The sequence below is a fragment of the Pygocentrus nattereri genome, chromosome 11, assembly GCF_015220715.1.
Source record: "Pygocentrus nattereri isolate fPygNat1 chromosome 11, fPygNat1.pri, whole genome shotgun sequence".
NCBI lineage: Eukaryota > Metazoa > Chordata > Actinopteri > Characiformes > Serrasalmidae > Pygocentrus > Pygocentrus nattereri.
The window spans coordinates 14730979-14757096 of NC_051221.1; the positions used below are offsets into that span (position 1 = coordinate 14730979).

Below are 26118 nucleotides of genomic sequence, written 5' to 3' on the forward strand. Positions count from 1 at the left end.
AACCTGTATAGTCTGTGATGGAACAGCACATTTATTTTAAAGTATCTGACTCAAGTTAATTTTCATACAGGCAGGTGACAGACTGAGAATAGAACAAAAGCTAGAATATTCCTTAGCTGTTTTACATAAGCAATGAGGAAGTCTGAATATAAGGTGTGCTGAAGGATTATTGGTGTACAGTAAACAGGTCTAAGACTCTGAGGTCCTTTTCTTGATCTCTTCAACCAGTTCTGCTCTGGACACGTCCACCTGCGAAGGACAAACATTATAATAGTTACTGTTTCAAATTTTAAAAAAAGCGATGGGGCGTGCATCCTCTAAAGACCTGTAACACCAGGGTCAATGTGACCAAGGCAATAGTAGCATAACAGTAGCAATCATCTAAATCCAAAGGTCTAGACCAGGGCTCTACCCATAAAAGGGGCAAATCTGTGGGCCGGCCGTGTTTTTATTTGTTATATGCCAAAACCAACTAATAGAGAATTAAAATAATCTTGCAGGCCAAATAGGACTGTGTCATGGGCCCAACTTGGCCCACGGGCCTTGTGTTTGACACATGGGGTCTAGACTACACTTTTAGAAATAAAGGTTCTGTGCAGGTACATTTTTCATTCAAGGTACACACCATGTAACATGTACCCTCAAAAGGGTACAACAGTAGTTTTAACGTGCAGTTGTGAGCTTTAAATGTTTTTTCCAAGTGAAAAGCACATATCTGTACCTTTTCATAACCTAATATTTTAAAACAGAACAATAAAATAAGCCTGGTGACAAGACGGGATGTGTGGAGTCAGTACAACTCGGGAAATCTAATTTCAACGAATTATGGTTATGTTCCCTGACTAAAGGTACTGATATATACCCTTGAGGGTACCACCCCAGTTTAGTGCTTTATTTCTGAGTGTGTACAGAAAGCTGTGCTTCGTTAGTGACTGGTCAAAATAAGTCATTGTAATTCAACAGCATGATACAAATTTGTTTATTTCTGCTGCAAACTTGTACAGCTGTGGGGAAATGATGGGTGGAATTCTGAGAGCACATATACTTCAGTAATTACTTCTAATAGATTCCCATAAATTGCAGCTTGTTTGCTGTGAACATCTTACTAACACCGCTGTAATTTCTTAACTCATTCTCCAACACTAGCTGTCAGAGCAAGTCTTCGCTTTTCAAATACTAAACAAAAACAATTTAAATTACACAAAACTTCATGTGGACGCAAATTCCAGTGTTAAACGTCTACAATATCTTTTCCACTGCAGAACAAACATTACCCCAGCCTCTTTCTTGAGTTTCTTTCACCATTTGTTGTTCATCCAATTCAAGAAGTTACAGCAGTGGGTCAGCAGTGGTCTATGCATTCCAGGTGTTCTCTGTACTGCTGACTGCTGCTGCGGTGGATTTTGAATTGCAAGTTGTTTTTTTGACTGTTCTTGGGTTTGAAAATATGCAGTGAATCAGGTGTCAGTGAAGCCAAATCAGTAAATATCTGTGTCATTAAGCCATCACACAGTTTTGCTGTACTGACCATGGCTAGAAAACTATGCTGTGGAAAAATGTTGATTAGAGTTTATAAACTGTATCCAGTTGGAAATACCATTGGAACAGTGACTCACTTTCTTGGCACTACAGTGGAAAAGCGGCTTATGTTTGCACCAACAAAACTCTCAGTGCCCATCACTCATGCAACATCATGAAGCACATCGTTTTGAGCAGAGTAATGTTAAGCTCATGTTTACTCTGTGATGCTTTTCTTACCTCCTCTCGGGTGGCCACGTTGCGCACTTTGACAACTCCGTCTTTGAGCTCCTGCTCCCCCAAAATTGCCACCAGGGGGATGCCAGTCTCCTCACAGTGCTGCAGCTGAGTCAGTAGCTTTGGATTCTTCTTATACAACAATTCAGCCTGCAGCCCCCAAAAGAGAAAATGGTCAAATCAAACACCTCTGACACAACAGAGCAACGGACATGGAGTGCTTCATACAGCCACAATTACATAGGCTGTGCTTGAAATGCACCCTGATTTGCACTATTAAGCACTGACAGAAACATCTGGGTACTGCCACATACCTACACGTGTATTTTAAAAACAAACAAATAAACAATGCCTATTTTTCATGCTTTGGATAAAATAAAAAAAACATACATCATAAAGGATCATTTCTTTACATAAAATAATTCTAGACATTTTTCTGGCTCTTTGATATGCTGAGAGCAAAAAGAGAAAAGAACAACTATAAACATTTGCAAAACTCAATAACACGTAATAAATCAGCTCTGAAGGTTTCATAAATGGGCCCTAATAACTACAACATTTCATTTTCAGGTGAGAGTTTTGAACGGTTCTGAATGTAATGGTCATCTATAGGAAACCCACAACTTTCATTATAGCAAACTAAAGCCAAGGATGTCAGCTGACAGGAGGGAATGTCACAGAGCAGTAACCACAGACAATGATTACATAGTCTGTTGAGCCTGTTAAAACTAAGTCAAAGTGATCTCCACACGCATTCACCTTAATTCCTGCATTCCACAGCTCAGCCGTTAGCCTGAGTCTCTCTTCCAGAAGGTTCTTCTGTGCTGAGGCCACCAGAACTTGAGTTTCTGTGGTGCGCACCTTCTCTGCTGACAGCTTCAAACAGAAAGACCATAATCACAATAAATTCCCACAAATAAACTTTTAAAATAAACTTTCTTGTGGTGTGAAGAACCAAATGCCACTCAGAAGACTGCTCCAATTCCAAGTCTTACCACAGGTGTGGTAAAGGTTGAACAGACAGGTTTCTACTGAATTTGGTAAAAATGAAACTGAACACAGATGTTAGTGGAGAGCATCTGTACCGTAGGGAATGCCTGGGGTCTAATCCACTCACATCAGCACAAAACACACTGACACACCAGCACGTCAGAGCCACTGCAGTGCTGAAAATGATCCATCACCCAAATAGTACCCACTCTGTAGGGTTCTGACCACTGAAGAACAGGGTAAATGAGGCCTATTATACATAAAAGCAGAAGGACCTACAATCTGTAACTGTGGTACTACAAAGTGCTGCACCTATAAGGTAAATGGAGCTGGTAAAATGGACAAAGAGTGTAGATACAAAGTAGGCTAACTTAATGAGGTTTCCAGTCAGTGTATATAGACACACAGGTCTCCACAAAGTCATGTTTGTACATATTGCAATTGGCAAGGATTATAATGTAATAGAAAGTCATATATGCAGTCATATATGCAAGCCACAACTGTTAATTTACTGACATGATGGAACATACCCCCTCTTATATATTCTATATATATATTTTATTTAAATATGTGCATAACTGACACAAAACAACATGTACTTAGACATCTAGCATGTGATTGTAGCACATTAACGGTCACGATTGTCAGTTACCATGAAAAAGTACATAATGAAGGCGAAAAAGAAAAAAAAAGTAATTAGCTAGCTCAATTTGAAGATGTAAACAAGATTTTAAGTGGTTAAAATTATAATTTAGCTTTTTTTTGTACATTTAATGAAATGTCCTAAGGTAACAGCTACTCATTGGCCCACAAACAAATCATGTAAAGAGATCTGTAAGCTATTCAAATGAACAGAACTGTGAAAACAACTGGTTTTGGGAGTGACGATGCAAATAACCTTTAGTTATTTGGTCCTGTTACTGGTGCGTGTTTTCTCCTCACATCTGCGTGGCTCACCTCTGCTTTCTGCTCCATTATAGAGAAGATTCTTTCAATGCCGATGCTGACCCCCACGCAGGGCACTTTCCTGCCCTTGGGGTCGAACATGCCCACAAGGCCATCGTATCGTCCTCCACCGGCCACACTGCCCACACTGACGCCTCCCTCCTCGCCGGACACCGCTCCGTTTTGCTCTGCGGGTGCCGGGGTGGGAGCCTGAAGTGTCTGACACAGCACAGCTTCATAGATCACACCAGTGTAATAATCTAATCCACGTGCCAGACTCAGATCGAACACCACCTACAGAGAGAGGGTTACAAATACAATACGAAGGCTCATGAACGGTTACTTGGAACCAGTGCAACTAACAATTACTTCTATAATCAGACTACTGTTCAATTAATTAATTTATTCATGTATTATTATTATTATTATTATTATTATTATTATTATTATTATCTAATAATATCTGTTTGGAATGCCTGAATGCATCGTGAGCAATATGGAGCACATTTCCTCCACACAACTGTTTTAGGCTACGCTGCTATTTTTTCATAATTGCCATCAACTTTCACTCATTATTCTGGCCCTTTTTGGATCCGGTAAATCCAACACTGTATTACAGAAAATGTTAAGGTCATATGCAGTTAATGCCAGCTACCCATAGCAGAGCGCTGTGGAAGTACAAAACTATTTTGTTTAGACTAAACTGGGTCAACGCTCATTATCCTCTTGCTTCACCACTCATTATTTCAGTGCCTTTAACCATTCTGAGGAACGTTTTTCACAGTAAGGAAGTCCTTTCTCAAACGCTGGTTCAGCCCAAAATTTAGATGACCCCCTTTCCCAAAATGTTCTTGATCAGCCAAGACATGTTTTGTGTCTGAGGTTTCTCCTTCTGTTTTGCAGTGGGGCTACAAGGCTGATACAGCTAACAAAGACTAGAAGCTCATACCCCACTAATTAGCCTAAATCATCAGAAACTTTCCTCAAACTGTGAAGGAATCTCATATGGTCCTGCTTGTGTGCTTAAAGTGAGTCTTAACCAAAAACCAGGCTAACAGACACCTTAAAATTTGAATTTTGTCCATGTTTATAGATAACAGCCTGTCACAGTGTCAGAAACTAAATGTATTTGAGATTTACTTCACAACTCAATAACAGATGAAAAGTGTGGGCTAAGTGATTTAGAGACGCAGTTCAACACGATGCCAACAAATGGCTTTAAATACTTGTCGGCTGCACTACAGAAAACAGCAAACGTCTTGGCTGATCAACATTTGAGGTAAGACGTAAATTATAAATTTGGCTTGTTTCACTGAGCAATCACTTTAGAATGGTTTTCAATGAAGAATTCCCATTTACTGAGTAATTTGTTCCAGGACCAGACTCAGACTGTGTGGAAAACAGGTCATGTGACTGTGGCCTCTGAGCTCACCTTGTCTGTGATCTGGAAGAGCTGCAGATAGCTGAAGAGCTGTTTCATGTCGGTGAGGCCGGCACAGGCCTGCTTGCTCTGCGAAAGCTTCGGGTCATGAAGCAGCCTCTCAGCCAGGTCCATCCCACCTGCAACACACAAGGACCAGTGGTCAAAATTCACGGTAGAGTTTATGAAGACTGTAAGCAACAGCTGTCCCACAGCTGGTCAGCCACCACGAATGTTATATTATAAGGGTGAGAACTGCAACAGGCCTTAAGATATGGTAATCACAATACTGGAGCAATGATATGACTCTACTGTGATATTTAGAAGTTAAACAGTAGTTAATACAATGGCTATATTTGCGCCGTACACATCAAAACGCCTGGTTCCCATCACCACTACTGTGAGTCAGTAAGCTTCTGTACAACGCAGCACTTCACATAAAACCACGGCATTAATCAGAAATTTAGAAAAAAGGGGGAATCCCTGTTTAGTAATTTGAGATAAGTATTGACATTGGGATACTAGGGTTAGTCCTCATCGGCTGCATTAAAACCCAGGTAATATGAAAGATCTTGACAGTTGCATATCATGACCAATTATGTACCGTGTTACAGGCAGTGAGCACTGAAACCATCGGAGTAAGAAAAAAAATATTATTCCTAGTATTAGAAACCTGCAACAATACTCAGTGTGACCAATAAAGAAAATTATTCACATAAATCAGCATATAAATTGCCTCCCTGTTGCCTGTAGTCATATAAGTCAGTCACAGTGAAGGAAGGAGGCAGATGCAAAGCTGCTTTAGGCTAGCTGTACACTGCAGGATTTGTTTAAACATGTAAACAAGCTAATCCGAGAATGAGCTCCTGACCATTTCACAGTACAAGACTCCAGCTAACTAAAAATAAAACACGACTTAAGCTGTGGTTGAAGCGTTATTTCTGGGCTTTTTGACACCACTTCCTTCATCACTAGGCTCCCAACCTTGTAATTACATGAGGCAGTCATTCATGTCACAATATTATTTTTTCCAGACATCCATTCATGTGGCCATGATTGAATACAGTTTTGACATTACCATTCATTACGATTAAAAAATTACTTCTGTGTTTTTTTTCGCACAGGGCCAACAGAATGACATGAGGATTTACTATTAGCTGTTACTGACTGACAGTTCAGTTGTGGTAGGAGGACACCCGACACCACCACCACCCCCCCCCCCCCTGTTGATAGGTGGGATGGTGTAAGGGAGGTGAAACTTGCTATTATCACCTGCCTGCTGGTGCTCAGTGATGAACTGCACTTAATCTCACCGGGGACACAAACCAACAATTGAAAAACAGTTTCATTTTGGATTCACTTAAAACAAAGTTTGATTATTTTATTCTATTTTGAGCAAGCATACAGTACCAGTCAAAAGTTTGGACTACTCATAGAAGGGTTTTCCTTATTTTTACAATCTTCCACATTTTAGCACAACAGTGACAGCATCAAACCAATGAAAACACACACAAAAAAGTTGAAAAAATATTTTGGAAATAATTTCACGCATAAGCTTCAACTTGGACAGGTCTGAATTTAAGCATAAGCCTTTAGATCAAAATGTATCTCATTATTTGTCTATCATTATCTTTTGACTGGTACAGTCAAAGGCAATATGATCATATTTCAATGTCCCCAGTTCAATGACCTCTTTTTTTGATAAGTAAAATTAGCAGAAAAGAGGATGTGTGCAATGTGGGCAATTTCTATTCAAATTCAACATATTGGAAAACACAAAATATGGCACATTTATAACTTTTTATTTATGTTCAGTAAATACACAGTAATTGTGCTGTAAAATGTGCTGAATTAAGTTCTCTATACAGAATGTATTATTTTATTTCATTTAGAATGTGGTTGGTTAGTGTAGTGGTTAACACCTCTGCCTTCTATGCTGTAAACTGGGGTTCAATCCCCCACCAGGGCAAGCACCCTACACTATACCAATAAGGGTCCTTGGGCAAGACTCCTAACACCACCTTGGCCTACCTGTGTAAAATGATCAAATTGTAAGTCGCTCTGGATAAGAGCATCAGCAAAATGCCATAAATGTAAATGTAAATGTAGAAAAATCAGCAACACATGTCACTTGGCTGGGGTGCTCAACCATGTGCATGCAACTATAGACTCCTACAAAACCAGGTATGTTCACACATCCTCGCTTTCCCTTTTCTGATCCAAGGGGAAAATGAAGAGGTTAATGTATAAATACATACAATGGAAACACAAGCTGAAAAAGTAAACATTCAAGTAGACAGCAGTTTCAAAGCCCTTCCCACAGCTTATCACACCTGTCAGGACTGTGGGGGGTGGAGGATGGGAGGTTGGTCAGGCCACAAACACACACAGCTGTCTCACAGGTCAACTATAGGTAACTGTAGTTGTGCTTTTGCTCACTTGCTCACTCCTGAGTCTTTAAACACAGTTCAGAAAGCATGTTTGAATCAGTCATGCTCCCTTTATCAATCACGAAACCTTTCAGCAAGTAATCAAACAAAAGCAGTGAAAGAAAGGTGTACTTTCTGAAGTAAATAAATAAATAAATGAGTAGTATTGATAAAGGCAGTATACTTGCACAAATAAGATAAATAATGAAATGAGAAACAGCGACTGAGACAAAACTGTAAACCAAGGTCGAGACATAACATCAAGTAAAAAGAGCGAGATTTGAAAACAAAGCTGAACAAAGCTGATTATTCACGACTTCATAGAACAGCGCAGCCCCCATGCTGGTTGGAAAGGCTTATTTGTGAGCATGAAGTGGTTCTTTACTTCGAAGTAATGAAGTGTGAGAATGCCTGCAAATTGCATTTCCTATATTCAGTGAAAAACATCCCAGACTACAGCCTTGATTGACCCGACAGCTCCGACTGAGCCTCTGAGGAGCCATTTTACCCAGATCTTAAAAATTTGTTTGGCGCGGCAAACCAAAGCCAAAATCAGAACGAAGATCTGTAGTAAGCACTCAGATTTAGAACTGGGCCACAGACTCTCAGCTGCTAGAGATGAGGCTCAAAGCATAGAAGAGATGTGCACACAGAGCTCAAAGCACAGAGATCAGTAAACTAGTGAAGATCAATAAACAAAACCCTCACACACACACACACGCGCGCACGCGCACACGCACATGCACACGCTTTCAACAAGTTAACCATTTCAGCACAGCACCTGATTCCTCAGCTAGGATGCTCAAATACAGCAACAGTTCATGAACAGAAATCACACAATTTTACCCCATCAACTATATCTGAGGTACAGGATACAGCAAAAACACTGTGAATAAGAGTTTTTTTGTCAGGCAAATCACTTTTATGTAACACCAAGTGGACAGAAGTGGAAAGTCATGGTTTCTTTAGCATATGTGAACACGCCAAATGAAGTCAGACCCCTCTAAACAGCCCCAGTCCGCTTTAGCTTTGCGGTGAAGACCTCGAGGCTCACTGTACACACCGCAAGTCTTCAGCACTTCAGCATGTAAAACAGACCAAGGGTCATTTATAAGGTTCTACTCAAGATACAGTCTGTCTGTGATCTGAGACAGACAACAGTGCTGACATAGTAAAGTGATAAGATACCGTGTTAAAGGCTCAAGCTGGGCAATTTTCAGCTGCTTTCACTCTGAGCGCTGAATGAATGAAAATTCGCCGGGTGGAGTTCAGTGAAGAGCACAGCCGAAAATGGAGAACACTACAGCAGACCCGCAGCAGAGCACAGCCGAGAACACTACAGCAGACCCGCAGGGCAATTTTTCCAATTTTGCGTGATGCATTTCAGCCAATAGTTTTCAGGCGGGTCTGGCGGTGGTTCTCGTCACCTGGTGGGAAGTGGGAAGTGGTTTGTGGCCCACTTGGTGAGCGCTGTTCACATCGTGAGTGCTGTGAAAGGGGTTGGAGTTTTAATGGAGTTGTGGTGTGAAGAAGTTTGAGATCTCAAAGGACCAGAAAGAAAACTGACAGTGTTTTCACATACAGTTTGTTTTAGAACAACATGGAACCTTGAAGGGAACCAACTGCAAATGAGCTCAGTTCATTGTGTGCTCACAATGTAAGTGAACTCTGAAGAGGACTCCGTTTTCATTCTGGTCCTGCGAGATCTCAGACCACTTGTTCAAGAGTTCGGTTAGTTTTTGGGGCCGTTTAGAGGGGTCCGAGTTCGTTTGGCATGTTCACATATGCAAAAGAAACCATGACTTAGCTCAGAGTCCACTTTAGACGCTAAAACAGCCCAAGTGTGAAAACGCCTTTTGTCCTTTTTAGGACACTTACACTTACATTGTGAACACCAAAAGAACCGAGGCCATTTGCTGTTGGTTCTCTTCCAGGTTCACTTTAACAGAACTCGGTTTGGTTCTTTTAAAATGAACTATGTGAAAACACCAAGATTGGAGACAAACAATGATCCATTTTGATTAAGTTAGCAAGCTAGCCCAAATAGCCGATTCACCAAAGGTAAACCACAGCCCATGATGAACCAATAGGGATGAGTCAGAATGTTTAAATATTTCAGTCAGGAAAAAATAAATAAATAAATAAATAAAGAAAGAATTTTCTGTATGCAAATTAGCTTGTCTCAAATGATAAGAATAATGAGATGTCTGAACTCCTCAAATGGGCAGTTTTCAAACACATTTTTATCTATAAAGGCCCATCTTTCAAAATGGCAAAGATGGGAAGATAAATATACAGAAAGGGCTTGGTTGCCATGGTGACTTAATTGTACTGAGGTGGCTATCAGCTGCATTGTTGGGGCTAAATTGTATTTTTCATATTACAAACTGAAGCCCATGGACTTGTTTAAGCCCACTGTCCCAACAATTTAAATCTACTGTCCTACTAAGCGCTGACATTTAACAATGAACATCAATGAGACCAGTTTCATCTGTAGTACAGCTGTATACTACAAACTACAGAGCATGACAGAGAATTTAAATGCTTTTGTAAGTGTTCAGCTCACCTGGGCACTGCCAGAGGGTCTCTGATGACAAGTAGCAAATAGTACAAAGCGAGGTTAAAGCACATAGTAAAGGTTGTAAAAAAGTGCAGATAAACGTCAAACTTAAGCTCATTTTACACTCTTCTTAAACTTTCATCATAATTTGTCATGTTTATTAAATTTCGTATCAGCTTACTCTTCACAAACGCTGTTTACCATCTAATACAGTCTTCTGACTGACAGCATATAATGCTACCTTTTTATGTGTTTACAGCAAGTGGAAATATGTAAAAGACTGTGCTTAGACACTAATCACGGGTGCTATATAGACACCGCTAATCACGGGTGCTATATAGACACCGCTAATCCCGGGTGCTATATAGACACCGCTAATCCCGGGGGCTATATAGACACCGCTAATCCCGGGTGCTATATAGACACCGCTAATCCCGGGTGCTATATAGACACCGCTAATCCCGGGTGCTATATAGACACCGCTAATCAGGGGGGCTATATAGACACCGCTAATCCCGGGTGCTATATAGACACCGCTAATCCCGGGTGCTATATAGACACCGCTAATCCCGGGTGCTATATAGACACCGCTAATCCCGGGTGCTATATAGACACCGCTAATCCCGGGTGCTATATAGACACCGCTAATCCCGGGTGCTATATAGACACCGCTAATCAGGGGGGCTATATAGACACCGCTAATCCCGGGTGCTATATAGACACCGCTAATCCCGGGTGCTATATAGACACCGCTAATCCCGGGGGCTATATAGACACCGCTAATCACGGGTGCTATATAGACACCGCTAATCACGGGTGCTATATAGACACCGCTAATCCCGGGTGCTATATAGACACCGCTAATCCCGGGTGCTATATAGACACCGCTAATCCCGGGTGCTATATAGACACCGCTAATCCCGGGTGCTATATAGACACCGCTAATCCCGGGTGCTATATAGACACCGCTAATCCCGGGTGCTATATAGACACCGCTAATCCCGGGGGCTATATAGACACCGCTAATCACGGGTGCTATATAGACACCGCTAATCACGGGTGCTATATAGACACCGCTAATCACGGGTGCTATATAGACACCGCTAATCACGGGTGCTATATAGACACCGCTAATCCCGGGGGCTATATAGACACCGCTAATCCCGGGGGCTATATAGACACCGCTAATCCCGGGGGCTATATAGACACCGCTAATCCCGGGTGCTACATAGACACCGCTAATCCCGGGTGCTACATAGACACCGCTAATCACGGGGGCTATATAGACACCGCTAATCACGCGTGCTATATAGACACCGCTAATCAGGGGGGCTATATAGACACCGCTAATCAGGGGGGCTATATAGACACCGCTAATCACGGGTGCTATATAGACACCGCTAATCCCGGTGCTATATAGACACCGCTAATCAGGGGGGCTATATAGACACCGCTAATCACGGGTGCTATATAGACACCGCTAATCCCGGTGCTATATAGACACCGCTAATCCCGGTGCTATATAGACACCGCTAATCAGGGGTGCTATATAGACACCGCTAATCACGGGGGCTATATAGACACCGCTAATCCCGGTGCTATATAGACACCGCTAATCAGGGGGGCTATATAGACACCGCTAATCACGGGTGCTATATAGACACCGCTAATCACGGGTGCTATATAGACACCGCTAATCCCGGTGCTATATAGACACCGCTAATCCCGGTGCTATATAGACACCGCTAATCAGGGGTGCTATATAGACACCGCTAATCACGGGTGCTATATAGACACCGCTAATCCCGGTGCTATATAGACACCGCTAATCAGGGGGGCTATATAGACACCGCTAATCAGGGGGGCTATATAGACACCGCTAATCAGGGGGGCTATATAGACACCGCTAATCCCGGTGCTATATAGACACCGCTAATCAGGGGTGCTATATAGACACCGCTAATCACGGGTGCTATATAGACACCGCTAATCCCGGTGCTATATAGACACCGCTAATCAGGGGGGCTATATAGACACCGCTAATCAGGGGGGCTATATAGACACCGCTAATCAGGGGGGCTATATAGACACCGCTAATCACGGGGGCTATATAGACACCGCTAATCACGGGTGCTATATAGACACCGCTAATCAGGGGTGCTATATAGACACCGCTAATCAGGGGGGCTATATAGACACCGCTAATCAGGGGGGCTATATAGACACCGCTAATCACGGGGGCTATATAGACACTGCTAATCAGGGGGGCTATATAGACACCGCTAATCACGGGGGCTATATAGACACCGCTAATCACGGGGGCTATATAGACACCGCTAATCAGGGGTGCTATATAGACACCGCTAATCACGGGTGCTATATAGACACCGCTAATCAGGGGGGCTATATAGACACCGCTAATCAGGGGGGCTATATAGACACCGCTAATCAGGGGTGCTATATGAAGCTTTCCCCCTTAGAGGTCAAGGCACCAAAAACAACAGCACTACTTGTCAAGGTTGTGAATTTGCGTATCATAGGTTGAACATTCCCACACAACCCTGTATTCACTTCTGAAGTTACCACTCACTGACATGAGTTCTGTTGAAATGAATATATTTCAGGAAAGCTCCAGCTCAGGAAAGGACTGATAAATAACTGATCGACTGCATCAGATGTGTTATTTGACACTGATCTTTCGAACCTCTGTAGTAGAGCAGGAAAACACTCAACTGTGCAGTGATGTGGTCCAGCTTACATACATACATACATACATAAATACACCTTAGATGACTGATTTAAAGAGGCTGTTCACGAAGCCAAGTAAACATGAGTTTGAAAGAGGGGGTTTGGATGGGGACACTGTGCTCTGAAGAAATCCCATCAATCCTATAAAGCCCAGAGTAGAGGCAGAGGAGGAGTGTAGGAGGAGCTTAAAGGGGGGGAGAGAGAGGGGGGGGGGGGCAGAAGGGGAGCAAGAGCAAGAGAGAAATAGGGTGAGAGAGATGGAGAGAAAGTAGACATACAGATAATGTGGGAGAGAGAGAGAGAGAGAGAGAGAGAGAGAGAGAGAGAGAGAGAGAGAGAGAGAGAGAGAGAGAGAGAGAGAGAGAGAGAGAAAGAAAGAGCGAGAGAGCCACACTCACCCTGCATGCTGACGTACTCTCCAATCTGATCAGCCGCTTCCTCAGTAAGGCCTTTTTCTTTCACCATCTCATTCTTCACATCCTCCCACAACATCTGCACACACACACACACAATCACAGGTCAAGATTACATGCTGTATGTTGGCAAAAGTACTTTTTGATTATGATTTTTTGATTAATTATGATTTTTGGCTACACGAGATATTTTAGCTTCAGTCCTCAAGAGCCAAAACACTGCAGAGTTTTCTCACCCAAACACACTTGACTCAGGTAATGAAAGGCTTGTTAATTATCAGGCACTTAGGATCAGGTGCATTCCAGGAAAACAACAAGCTGTGTGGAACTGCACTCCCATAGGACTGGAATCAGTCTAAAACAACTCTGATTCTCTTAGTAACTGTCGGGACCAAAGGCTGTCCCCTTCAACCCCAAGCCTCCAACATAATATTATAAACAAAAACAAATATTTTAATACCAGCTAAACACTTTCATTAATAACTGTTTTAAGTCTAAGTCAAGTCAAAAGTTAAGGCAAAAGTTGATCAGACGCCGAGTTTGTGGAATAGGAAATGGGCTTCTTCTTTATTTCTGCATCAGGTGGAAGAGGATCTCGAGGGACCCAACTGTGCAAATACAATGTTCCAAATAACAGTTTATATACCATTTATCTGGGGTAATTTGAAATCCCCCACCTTCTCAAATTTTGATATTAGCTCATTCTCTAATAGGTGCACCTCTTCGTCCACCAATTTGGCCATTGCATGATGACCCCACTCCTAAAAACTGGTTTCAACACTTTTTACCAGCCTGCTTTACCTTTCAAGGTCAACTTGACCTTCTCTTCACTGGGTCAGTAGGTACACACAGGCCTCTCTGTGAACCCAGGAGCTCATCCAGTGTCTAGAGTCTCTTATGCAGACTAAGGCCTACTCTTTGTGAAAGAATTAATATTCTCTGTTAGACAATACTACCTATTTGGTTATTGATTACATCTAATCAATTGATTACTGATTGAGGGAATATTTATTCAAAGTCTCAATCATAATTGTTTTTGAGGTCCTGGTGACTTTTTAGCTTGTTACCTCATGCTGCTGGTCACGTTAAGCATGACTCATCCTAGACTATTTAAAAGACAATATTCTTGTTGTCCCATAATTTTTTGCCCAATCCCGTTTCACCTCTTGCCCCTCCCAGAAACACACTCCAGAGTATTATATTAAAAAAAAAAAAAAAAAAAAAAAAAACCCCACAAGATGCACAAGCGACCAAAGAAAGCCACAAATGTGAGTATTTTCTCTGTAAAAATTCTGTTAACCATCATATTATCGTTATCATATTTCGTCATATTACGGTCCAAGAATAAGAAAATCTGGCTAATCTCAGTAGCTAGCTAAATTTCCCTGTTCCATCTTAAATGGTGCAGCAGTTACATTCTGGCACCTCAGGCATCAGAATTTCTGCACCATTTAAAGTGAAACGTGAAAATTTGAACAAGAAGCTGGTGACTAGCTGACTTCAGCTTCCTTTTATCAAAAAAAAAAAATGACAGGTGAGTGATACTAAAAAACTGTCGCACCCACCCCTTTAAAGGCACATGATGCCCTAAATGTAACAAAAGCCCAGCAGCAAGGTTGCTGAGCTTTCCCCTCCTCTGCCATCACTGCAGAATGGCAGGATCGCCTACAGAGCAGCACTAGTAGCCTGTTAATGAAGCAATGTTCCCATTTCATAGGGGAAGATTTTAACCACTCAGTTCCTGAACACTCAAAAACAAGGGGTGAGGGCAAATATAAGAAATGGGATCGGGCCTTTAAATGAAGTGTAGCTTCATTCACTTTTAAAATGTAACTTTGGCACATTTTAACTGGAAAACTATTTGCAAGTTATATTTCAGGGAGGAAGGCAACACATTTTAGGGCTGCAAAACAACAAACATTGAGATCTTTGATTTAATTGTGCAAATGAATCATCTAACAATCATTTAGTCTGCTTAAACGTGGCCTGTAAATGTGAAGAGATGTGACAATAAAACATTTGGCAAAGATATGACACACTGAGCTACTGATCACCAAGAGCTAAATTTCCACCGTTGAACAACAAAACACGGCACTTTGTTTCAGCCCATCATTTTGAGCTACATTACGTAACAACACCTAAAAATGAAAGTGATCTAATAATAGGCAAGATAGCATACAGATTAACATTATAGCTCCTTAGGCTGCAGCATAATTGAACCAGTTTAACATTTAAACATTTACTAGGCAAGCTACGTGTGAACAGGTTTCCAGGACGAGCGGGAGGCTTTTTTTCTCAGGTGAAATCTATGTTTAAAAAAGTAAGTTGTATTTAAGCTAGCTGTCCGTAAGATAAGATAAGATAAGATGCGTTTGTCATTGCACAGTGCACAACGAAATTGAGCAGCAAGCCAACGGCACTTCCTACATACAAAACAATTAAACATAAGGCTAAAATATTAGACCAAGTAGTGGCAGGACGAGCTGCCAAATGTTCAATAGTTTTTGAAGTAGCTGTTAAATACTTCTAACAAACAGAAACTAATATGGTTTCGAATATTACAGCGACTAATGTTAGTACCGTAACATGTTGAGCCTCAGTGATGACTGTCAGGGTAACATTAGCTCACTTCAAATCACTTGCAGTATGAACTGGGCGCTCTCAAGTAGTCTGCTCAGAACACTGGCATGGAGGAAAAGCTAACTTTTACTACAAGGCTGAAGCTGGCCTCCTATTCCTCAGCATCCTATTCAATTTTTTCGCTCCACCTTAAAAATGGACCAATTACGAAGATGTACAGAGAACTTCAGCTTTCTTCATTGACTCTCCGCTCTCTGGCTTCAGAATCAACATCAGCATGTTTTCCAGCGGCTGAAGGTAACACTGGTGTGTATTTGATATGTTACACATAGGTATGACACTCAGTGAACTGCTGCCCTCTTCAGGTTAAGTCGTTAATTTCCTCTAGGGGGTGCACAACTCATGGAGGGCTGGTGTCCAGTACAGTTTGGTAGCTTCCCTACTCAAACACACCCACCAGACCTAGCAATTGACAAATGAGTTAAATTTTGTTTGTGCAGGGGGGGGGGAAATAAAATAAAATAATCACTAAACTGTGCAAGACAGTGCAAGACTGGAGGGCACTCCTACTTTAGGTTAAACATCACTTTGAAAATGTGAACGAAAAAACTGATGATGCAAATTTGCCAATTTGTTTGTCAAAATTATATAAAAGAACAGAATAATTTACATGTAAAGCTTATCATGTGCTAATCTGAACATTGAGGCAGCAGGGAGTAATAGTACCCAATATCAATTCTGTTACTAGAGAAATGATAGTTCTGGTGAATTCAGGTCTAATTTGCACATCACTACGCACTCTGGCCCCTCACCTTGTCCAGTTTATCCACAGTTGAGCAGATGGTGCGGAACTTCTCGTCTGGAACTCCGCACACCGCAAACATCCCATCCAGGATACGTCTGTCATTCACCTGAAATGCCATGGCAACAAGACAAATCCGAATGCATGTTTTCTCTCTAATGCAGCTGTAATAAATAAAATTTACACACACATTTGTCCTTTGCCCCTGGAGTAGTTATGTTGATACTAGTTGATGTTGAGAGAGACATGTTTAGGTATGCAGTTTGCGAAGCACTAATTGATATAAGAATATCGCTTGTTAGCCACATTAGCCTTATAGCTCAGGTACAAATTTAAAGATGCAAACTTCAGACATTAAACATGTCTTGGTGGATCAAATACATTTGGGGTAAAGGGGAAACACCATTCTTTTAAGTTACCCATGGCTGCTGACCTTGATGTGGAAATCTCCCAAGTCCAGTTCACTCAGGATCTCATAAACAATTTTCAGACACTCTGCATCAGGGATCATCGGGTCATACTGACCTGCAATGTCAAAATCCTGCAGCAGGAGAGGGTCATAAAACACAACCGTTAGAACTTAAATATAATTATTCTCACAAAGATTTCTATTCATAAATATATGCGAAGCCCGCGCTGGTAAGAGAATCCTCTTATCAGGATAATAGAGGGGTGAGGGGTGGGGGACTGCCTTTTATTTGACAACAGTGAAGATGAATGTTTGCTTCACCATCCGTTTCAATGTTAGGAGCTGTCTAAAACTTAAATAAACGACAGTTTTTTAGATTAATTTTTTTACCATCGCTTAGGACTGTTGCCATAGTAACTTAGTTAACCGTCACTAGGCACTCATGTAGGCTTGTCACAACTATTACATAATTTCCTGATTGCAATCCAAGCTGACCAGAGTACCCCCCCCCCCCCCCCCCCCCCCCCCCCGTTATTATGTTTCCCAATCATGTGCTTATGTTCCTTCAAACTGAATGTGAATTAGGCGTAATTTTTATCAGTTGTGTTGAGACAAATATGTATATGTACTTAAAAACCAATCAGAAAATGCATTTACTGAAGTCATGGGTCTCACAAAAACAGCACAATTTCTTCTTCTGACTTCTGAGTGGTGCTGTAACGCCTTCAGAGAGTAATGGCAAGTCCTGTTTGTTTATTTAAGCTCAAGCTGTCTGTTTGCTGAGAACTACTGAGTATTGACAGCTGGAATGCCAGATAACTATCAGCCTGTTTGGCCACTTTAGGCATTTACTTTCATACAGTTCACCCAAAAAGACACTTAGAATTGTTGATCAATTACTTACATGGGAATTAATAAACTTCAGGATCATGATAGGCCTACACATGAGTATTTATAACAAGGCAGGCAGAACACCGAGTTGGTAACCTTGACAACTTCAGTTAGGACCTTATAGAACAGCAGTTCTTACATTCATAATCTTAACTATTGACTCTAGATAAGAAAACAGCATTACCGAAACATCCTAACTAGACATAATGTCCTAAATTCTGTCCTAACTTTAAGACACGATCTCCAGCGTCCCTTTTATTACACTTGTGTTAATGCTGATGAAAACTTAATGTCATGTCTTAAATCTAATACGACCCCACGTTTTGAAATTAATATGGCTGTGAGACGGAACTGAAATCAGGGGTATGCTGTAGATGTCAGATAACGATGGTACTCACACACTGGTAAAACTCTCGGTAGCGGCCTCGGGTCATGGCAGGGTTGTCTCTGCGGTACACTTTAGCGATGTGGTAACGTTTGATATTTGTAATTTTGTTCATGGCCAAGTAACGGGCGAAGGGAACCTGAACAGGGATAAGATAAGGAACCACAACGGCAGTGGCAGGCAAAAAAAAAAAAAAAACACAAACATAACCACAACATAAAGGCCCTGCATATGACAAGCAGCATGGAATCCACATTTCAACTGAGTCAGCAGAAAGTTTCCAGAAATCTCTCAGTCATCTGTCAGTCATTAATGCAGAATGTGTTGTAGAGCTGATTTTTTTTCCCCCAACAATAGACATTTTTATATGGACATGTACATGTAGATATTTTACCTTGGATAGTCTAGTCGCTCTCTGTAATTTGACTACTCTTTATTGGCTGCACGAATGCTTCTTTGATTATTAATTGCGTTGCCTATTTACAGTCATTAAACTTACCATTATTGAGGGATTTTGTTTTTCTGTAAACCATACTGCCTAGACGACTAAACACTGGAATGATTTGTTCCATATTACGAACTAATATGATTACTGCAACAAAAAACACGCTTCTGACCAAAATCTAAGTAGTATAAAACAACTCATGGTTCAGTAACTAACTGACACATTAGAACACACAGTAGCTTCCTCAACAAAGTCCCACATAGAACACATGCCATCATTTATCAATACAATAGGAATACTAATATTTGTCTACATTGTGCAGGATACAGTTAGGTCATATCTCAAAGACAGCAGCTCGCCTCCCTGGTCCTTCAGATCATAGATGAGTTTGGAGTCCTCTCCATACTTTCCTGTCAACGTTTCCTATAAAAAGAGAGAAACAAAAACAAGCACGAACTCAAACCATCACCTAATAAGATCACAGAAATCCTCATGATAACAGATATTGTTGGTGGAATGGAGGAGAAGCATACTTTGAGCTCAAAGACTGGGGTGTCGATGGTTTCAGCACCATGGCGTTTAAAGCAGCTGACTATGGTGTTGAAGACTTTCTCCCTGATAGCCATCTGTTTGGGGTTGTAGTCCCTGGTCCCCTACATACACACATACAAAAACATTAGAAGCAAAAAAAAAGCATCCTGTATGTCTTCAGTCATGTAAAACTGCATGCATACTTGCACCTCATATCTACTAGTCCTACCTTGGCGGTTTTGAGAACAAATGTTTGTTTGCCATCATCGCCCCCAAGCTGTGCCTTCAGCTCCAAAAGTTTAGCAACTTCCTCATCAATCTGGAAAATTGAAAGCAATCATAAGACAAACTTGGACTTGTGGAACAAGAAACACTGCATGGATCATTAAAGTATACATATTTAGACCAATCAGACCAGAAGTATAGAGATCAGAAGTATAGAGATCAGAAGTATAGAGAGTCTGCAAATAACAACTATACAACCTGCACAGTAACAAGCAGCTGATAGGCTGACATACAATGTCATTTTCTTATTTTATTTATTTTAACAACTATTGATTATTCCTCCTGATCTGTCTTAAGTGGGTTGTTTTTTCTTTTGCCAACACTGGAAGAAACGAATGAAAAAGCTACTTAAGGAGGATAAAGGCATATTAGAGCAAGTTGGCAGGAAATTCTGAAGTTAAAGTGGAATTTCACTGATTTTTCAAAACGTCTGCATAATTCAGGGAAATCTAGAAAAAATGTATTTTACCTTACAATGCTCTGCGTGTACCCCTCAGCCATGAGTGGGTTAATAAACAGATTAACAAGACATTTCAGGCCAAAATTTCTATTGCTCAATCAAACAACTCAGCTGAGCCAGTGCAATACAAAGTAAAGTCTCTAAGTTCAGAGCCACTTACACTAACTTCATACTAACACTGTTTGCTATCCGGTGTCGACCAGAGGAGGATGGGTTCCCCTTCTGAGTCTTGATTCCTCTCAAGATTTCTTCCTCATGCTCTTATGGGGTGTTTCCTTGTCACCGTCGCCATTGGCGACGCTCATGGGCCCGTTTTTTTTATTTTCTGTAAAGCTGATTGTTCTATAAAGCTGCTTTGTGACAACAACACACTACACAAATAAACTTTGCTTGCTACTTAAAGTGAAGAACATGTGAACGACCATGTTCCTCACAGCTCCACAAGATGTAAAGAACGACCAAAACTTGTTCCATAATGCTGCAAACACACACCCACCTCTACTTTTTAAAATGTAGTATTTATCCATCCCACTTTCAATGTTAGCAAGACATTACTGGGGGAAAATGCTAAATAGTGCTAAATGCTAAAGATCACAGGAATTGTTTTATAACTACAGTTGAGAAGAAAAAAAATCCATCAGAAATAACAGCCTCCACCTTCAACTGAACCCTGTCCAGGGCACAGAACCCTGTTATTTGGGTAGCCATGTGGAAAATAACTACAGTAAACTATATTTGGGGAAGGATTTTTTTCCCCTTTTGTTTTACTTTTCATTTTTTAAATTTTCACAAAGAATTTACAAGCATTTTCATTCATAACTTTGCAATAGCTTCTAACATCGAAGCAGATGTGGAAGCAAAGAAAGTGAGAGCGTGCGAGTTAAGCCTTTACATTTGTCAAATTAAAAGTGCAGTTCAGTAAATTTCTGGTTGTAGATCGTCATCAGTAATCTGGCCTTCCGTGTTACAGTCGTGTGTTAAAGTTTTAACAAAGTTTTAACAAAGGTTACATTCTATATTTTTCTTTTTGTCACCCATGTCATGGTCATTTCAGCAAATAACCTCTTATTCTGCAGGGTATATTTAGTTTTTTCCATCTGAATTTAGAGCAGATCATAAGCCAAATTATTCAGTAACTGCATGAAATGAATGCAATTTTTTATTTTATTAATTTTTTTGGAATAGTTCACCTCAAATTAACAGAACATGTGTTTTATGACCTACACATATTACTGTGTGCTTACAATTTACTGCTGAAAGCCAAAAATCTTAGATGCTTTTTGTATTATTCTAGAAAAATCACTTTTACAGAGCAGATCACTGAAGAGACACCATCTGTTTATAGTTTATAGCCCAGATTTGTGGAAAAATGGGTCAACTTTTAAGAACAGAGTTCAGCTTCTTCGGTTATATGGGTTTAAAATTACAGTACCCATCTATTTGACTGGAAATAAGACAGTTACAGCTCTCGAATGACACCCACCTTTTGAATGTAGCTTATGAAATATAAAAGTTATGAAGAACATGACCAAGTGCGTTTCGGGAACCACTGGTGGTTCCAAGGAATTTGAGAGGATAACAGTAATCATGTAGAAGTGTCTTCTCTGACAAGGACTCAACAAAACATGCAAGTTGAAAAAAAATCTTTTCATAAGGCTGATACAACAGCACACCAAGGCCCATCCTAACCGCACCCTCGAGCATGTTCAACCAGCTCAGCTCAACAGCCATGTTTCTAGAACACTCATCTATGTTTGGTATAATAAATGTGGTATAAACATACAATCACGTCACCAATTACACTCACATGAAAGACTACAAATGTCTTCCTATAGTTTCCATGAAATTCTCTGGTTTTTACCTCAATAACTCAGTTAACCATCACCAGGCAAAGGCCTAGTCAAGTGTGCCATAAGACACGGCTCTGACAGGAACTAAAGCAGCATGGTCTGTATGAGTGTGTGAAACTAGTGGCAGAAGACTCCTACCTGAGATACAGTCATTCCAGAAACGCAGCGCAGAGAGCGGAGAGATGAAGCAGCACGTCGTCCCATCAGTCCAGCACAGAGGTGCACACAGGTCAGCCCCAATGTGGCCATATTTCAGTCAACAAGTGCAGCACACAGTTCACAACCACAGTGGCACAGTTCACATCAGCACAGGCCAAGAACACAGTGTCAGTTCACAGCAGAGGTCCAATTCCAGTCCAACACATGTAGAGCAAGAGTCCAACAGCGAAATCACAGCAGGTCCAAGATCAAACCAGAGGAAGACGATGATGATGACGGTGGTGATGACGATGACGATGATGGCAACCACAGGTACGGCGGCAGTATCCGCAGCAACAAGCAGGAAGAACAGGAGAAAAGTGGTGAGCAACCCTATCACTAGGGGGCCGCGGCCCACAAGGGAGGCATCACAGCAACAAAGGAAGCAAAACATGAGAGGAACGTGTCAAAAAATCAACTGGACACTACAGCTTCTATTCTGACATCATGAGAATGACCACACATCTCCTCTCAGATCATGCTGATTTAAAGAGAGGCATTCTACTGAAAGTGAAAAGTCAAAATTAAAACCCTGCAATATGGGATTGATTGGATGCGTCTCAGGAACATCATGAAAATACTAACACAATCTTGCACTTTTATGATGGCAAAGACCAAGAAATAGTCAGCATTTCCTAAACAGCTCTTTCCATAAATAAATATACATTAACTTAAGAACCACACTACAGTCTGTTACTGATCAGCCTGATCTCCCAGCACACTACACACTGAGCTCCACCAGCTCAGAGGACTGTATGCTGTGCACTTCATCTCTGACTGAGCCTTATTTGTAGTATATTTATATATTTATACTGTAACTGTTTATTTAAGAGGTTACCTGAACATTATGCTGCTACTCTCTACCTGCACTGTACACTTTATATACTGATCACTGTTTACATCTCTTTTTGCACCACTAGTAAATTTACTGTACTCTCCTGTAATTCACTGTATATCTGATACACTCGAATATCTGACTATGCACATACTGTCTATACGTCCAATACACCTGTTATAACCTTTGCCTATGCACATTATGTCAACGTTCGATACTGACTCTGCACATTTTGTCTGTCTTTTCACTGCACTGGAGAAGTAGCCCGATAGCGTTTCGTTATACTGGACTACCCTGTATTGTATAATGACAATAAAGTTGAATTGAATTTATGCCATAAAAGGCTCATTATAGTGATGCAGTTTTGTTGCCACTGCTGCTCCACACATTTTACAGAACACTCTGTGAGTGAGAACAGTCATCACGACTGAAGTATTTTTACAGGCTAGCAGTCAAATCAAGTTGTGCCATGTAGATTTACGGTTGTCATTATGTGTAAAGTCATTTCAACTGTTCTGTCACTGCAGCTCTTAAGAGCGTGTTTATCGTGAGAACTCGCATCGCCATAACACTACAAATACACTTTAGCATGCAACCCTAGCCTACATGTAACACAGCAGGGCTAGAAGATAAAACACGGAGCAAACAGTGAACGACAGCAGACTAGGGGTCAGACATACAGACCACTGTAAAACACGGGTCGGGTTATTCCCACGTTACGAACACAGAGCAATGGGCACATTATAAGACATGACAAAAGCACCTGTGATCAGCAAGAACAATCTGAAATCAGGGGCATTAATAGGGACTGTGTCTTGATGCCTTGCTGCGGGTGCTGTCTCATAAGTCAGTGCCTTAAAAGGCAGTGCTGTCCACTGGGTCAGTGCTGGTGTGTTCTGCTATTTTTGTTCTAACCTCATCAGTGCAGACAGTATTTTGGGATATAAGAGGCAGTGAAGGACACAAAACCGGCTGGACGGAGGAACCTATGCAGAAACATTAGGTCCGGGCCTGACCGGGTGCCTCCCTGCCTCAGAATGCTGTGGGAGTTGGCAGCGTTTGTCACGTTTCAGACACAGACAGGGTGTTTTCCCCCATTGCTGCAGTAACAGCATCTACTCTTCTATGTAAGCTTTACACCACATGCTGCATTCAGCTACAACAGCAGCAGTGATGCTGGATGATCAGCTCCCCTCCGAAAGGTACCGGATGGAGCGGCATCACTTCAGACCACACAGGTCCACTGCTCCAGAGTGTAATGCGGGGGCTTTATAACCTCCGCATGACTATCAAGGGTAACTAAACTGGGAAGTCCACTGAACTTATTTTTAGATTTCTGTGTAATTCACTGGTTGTGATATAAACAGAGTGACTCAGATTGTTTGATGTGAATTTCTCTATAGTGGCGACAGGCGTCACGTCTACAACACAAATACAGCCGTTTTATTTACTGTCCAAATCCGCCAGTGAACCCACACGTCACAGCGTATTAACACCTGTTTAGTGTAATAACCTTCTGTAAGGAGCTTTCAGGGCCTTTAAACTCTTCAGACATCTGGTTCCTATCGCCACCACTGTGAATAACGCTGACTCTGATTTCTCCAGAGTATCTCACACCAATGTGTGAGATATTCAGCCTCAGAATGACTTTGTTGATGTGCCAACCACTTCATTACACAGAAAAGTGGTGGAGTTCCCTGTAAAAGGGGAAAGTACTTCACCATGAACTGACCTGGGCTTCCTAAATGTATTCAGGGCCTGGATAAATGAGCCTAGCTATTCCAGAGGGTGCCACAGTCACTTCAGCTGTAAAAATTCGACGAAACGTGCCGTTTTATACAGAGCCCTGCTGGTGACATCCTGTATTAATAAAAATAATGCGTGGCCACGCATTAAGATCACGTTCCCACACATTATTAAGTCATGGGCAAGACTTAATCATCTCATTTTCCACGCCTTACTTTCATTAATACAGGATGTCACCAGCAGGGCTCTGTATAAAACGGCACGTTTCGTCGAATTTTTACAGCTGAAGTGACTGTACGGAGCGCTCTGTGGAATAGCGCTAGTAAGCCGTGATCTCGTTCCCATGCCTAAGTTGTGGCCACGTATTAGGATCTCGTTCCCATGTGTTAATAAGTCATGGTCATGTCACAGTCATTTTCACTTTCGCTTTCACACCTGAAAATCGGCAGCGACCTACAGCCCCTCGGGAGGCGGCGGCCCCGACACGCCCGGCAGCAAAGACCAGCCTAATCAACTCAGCACGTGTTTAATCTGCCTGTCTGTCTGCCTGTCTGCCTGCCTGTCTGTCTGTCTGTCTGCCTGCCTGTGAGGGACTGTCAGCGCCACAGATGTTGCGTCAGCCTCCTCGGGCCGTGTGGTCCAGGCCGCAGACGGACCGGCCCCCCGCTCTGCTCTCGGACAGCGCGGCGCTGCGAGCTTCCCGCCGGTCTTACGGCGCGCTTGGAGCGCTGAGCGGTGGTCACTGCTCCATAAGGCAGACCGACCGACCGGCAGACCGACTGACCGACCGGCGGCGGCGCGTTATCGAGCTCAGACACAGCCCGACCACCAGCCTCGACACAAAGCTGAACGCCTCACCGCACACTCGCTCACACTGACCTGTTCTTTGCTGGCTTTGTCCGCCTTGAGCCTCCTGACCACCTCTCCCTGCGCTTTCACGGCCTCCTGAATCCGCGCTTTATCCGCCATGGTTCCGCTGCCAGTACAGCGCAGGACTCGTCGCACACTAAACACGTCAGAAGCGCGCGCTGCACGCGAGCTTTGTCCGCACCACCCACCTGCTGCGCGGTGTTAGCGGAGTGATTTGTTTATTGATTGATTTATTGATTGATTAATTGTACAAAGAACATGCACACATTCAACAAAGGCGCATTTTAAAAGAGTACAGCAAGTGAAGGAAAAGAAAAAGGGACGGGTGCAACCAGAGAAGAGCAGAAGAACCAGAGAGGAGAGGAGAGGAGACTAGAGAGGAGAGGAGAGGAGAGGAGACCAGAGCAGAGAGGAGACCAGAGAGGAGAGGAGACTAGAGAGGAGAGGAGAGACCAGAGCAGAGAGGAGACCAGAGAGGAGAGGAGACTAGAGAGGAGAGGAGAGGAGACCAGAGCAGAGAGGAGACCAGAGAGGAGAGGAGACTAGAGAGGAGAGGAGAGACCAGAGCAGA

General features: G+C 42.0%; 1 protein-coding gene across 2 annotated transcripts; it reads right to left on the minus strand.

Annotated features, from left to right (window-relative positions):
* On the minus strand, positions 1-25710 carry hars (histidyl-tRNA synthetase). Of its 2 annotated transcripts, XM_017722548.2 has the most exons (14): positions 25557-25677; positions 22037-22435; positions 19533-19622; positions 19306-19425; positions 19100-19195; positions 18341-18466; positions 17076-17183; positions 16653-16751; positions 13246-13339; positions 5123-5250; positions 3703-3984; positions 2515-2631; positions 1759-1905; positions 1-249 (listed from the first exon to the last, which is right to left on the minus strand). In XM_017722548.2, exons 2-14 carry the CDS (start codon positions 22145-22147, stop codon positions 190-192), a joined length of 1578 nt encoding a protein of 525 aa, XP_017578037.1. In that variant the 5' UTR covers positions 22148-22435; positions 25557-25677; the 3' UTR covers positions 1-189. The 2 variants fall into 2 exon arrangements, with proteins under 2 accessions (XP_017578037.1, XP_017578038.1); XM_017722549.2 differs by lacking the exon at positions 22037-22435 and having other exon boundaries at positions 25557-25710.
* Between the last annotated feature and the right edge of the window lie 408 nt (positions 25711-26118).

Excerpts from the sequence above, each read along its gene's own strand:
- hars (XM_017722548.2), bottom strand. The coding sequence starts at position 22,147 with ATGGCCACATTGGGGCTGACCTGTGTGCACCTCTGTGCTGGACTGATG. Across the intron at positions 17,184-18,340 it reads ACCGAGAGTTTTACCAGTGT|GATTTTGACATTGCAGGTCA; the intron begins GTGAGTACCATC and ends CTCCTGCTGCAG. Across the intron at positions 13,340-16,652 it reads CTGTGGATAAACTGGACAAG|ATGTTGTGGGAGGATGTGAA; the intron begins GTGAGGGGCCAG and ends GTGTGTGTGCAG.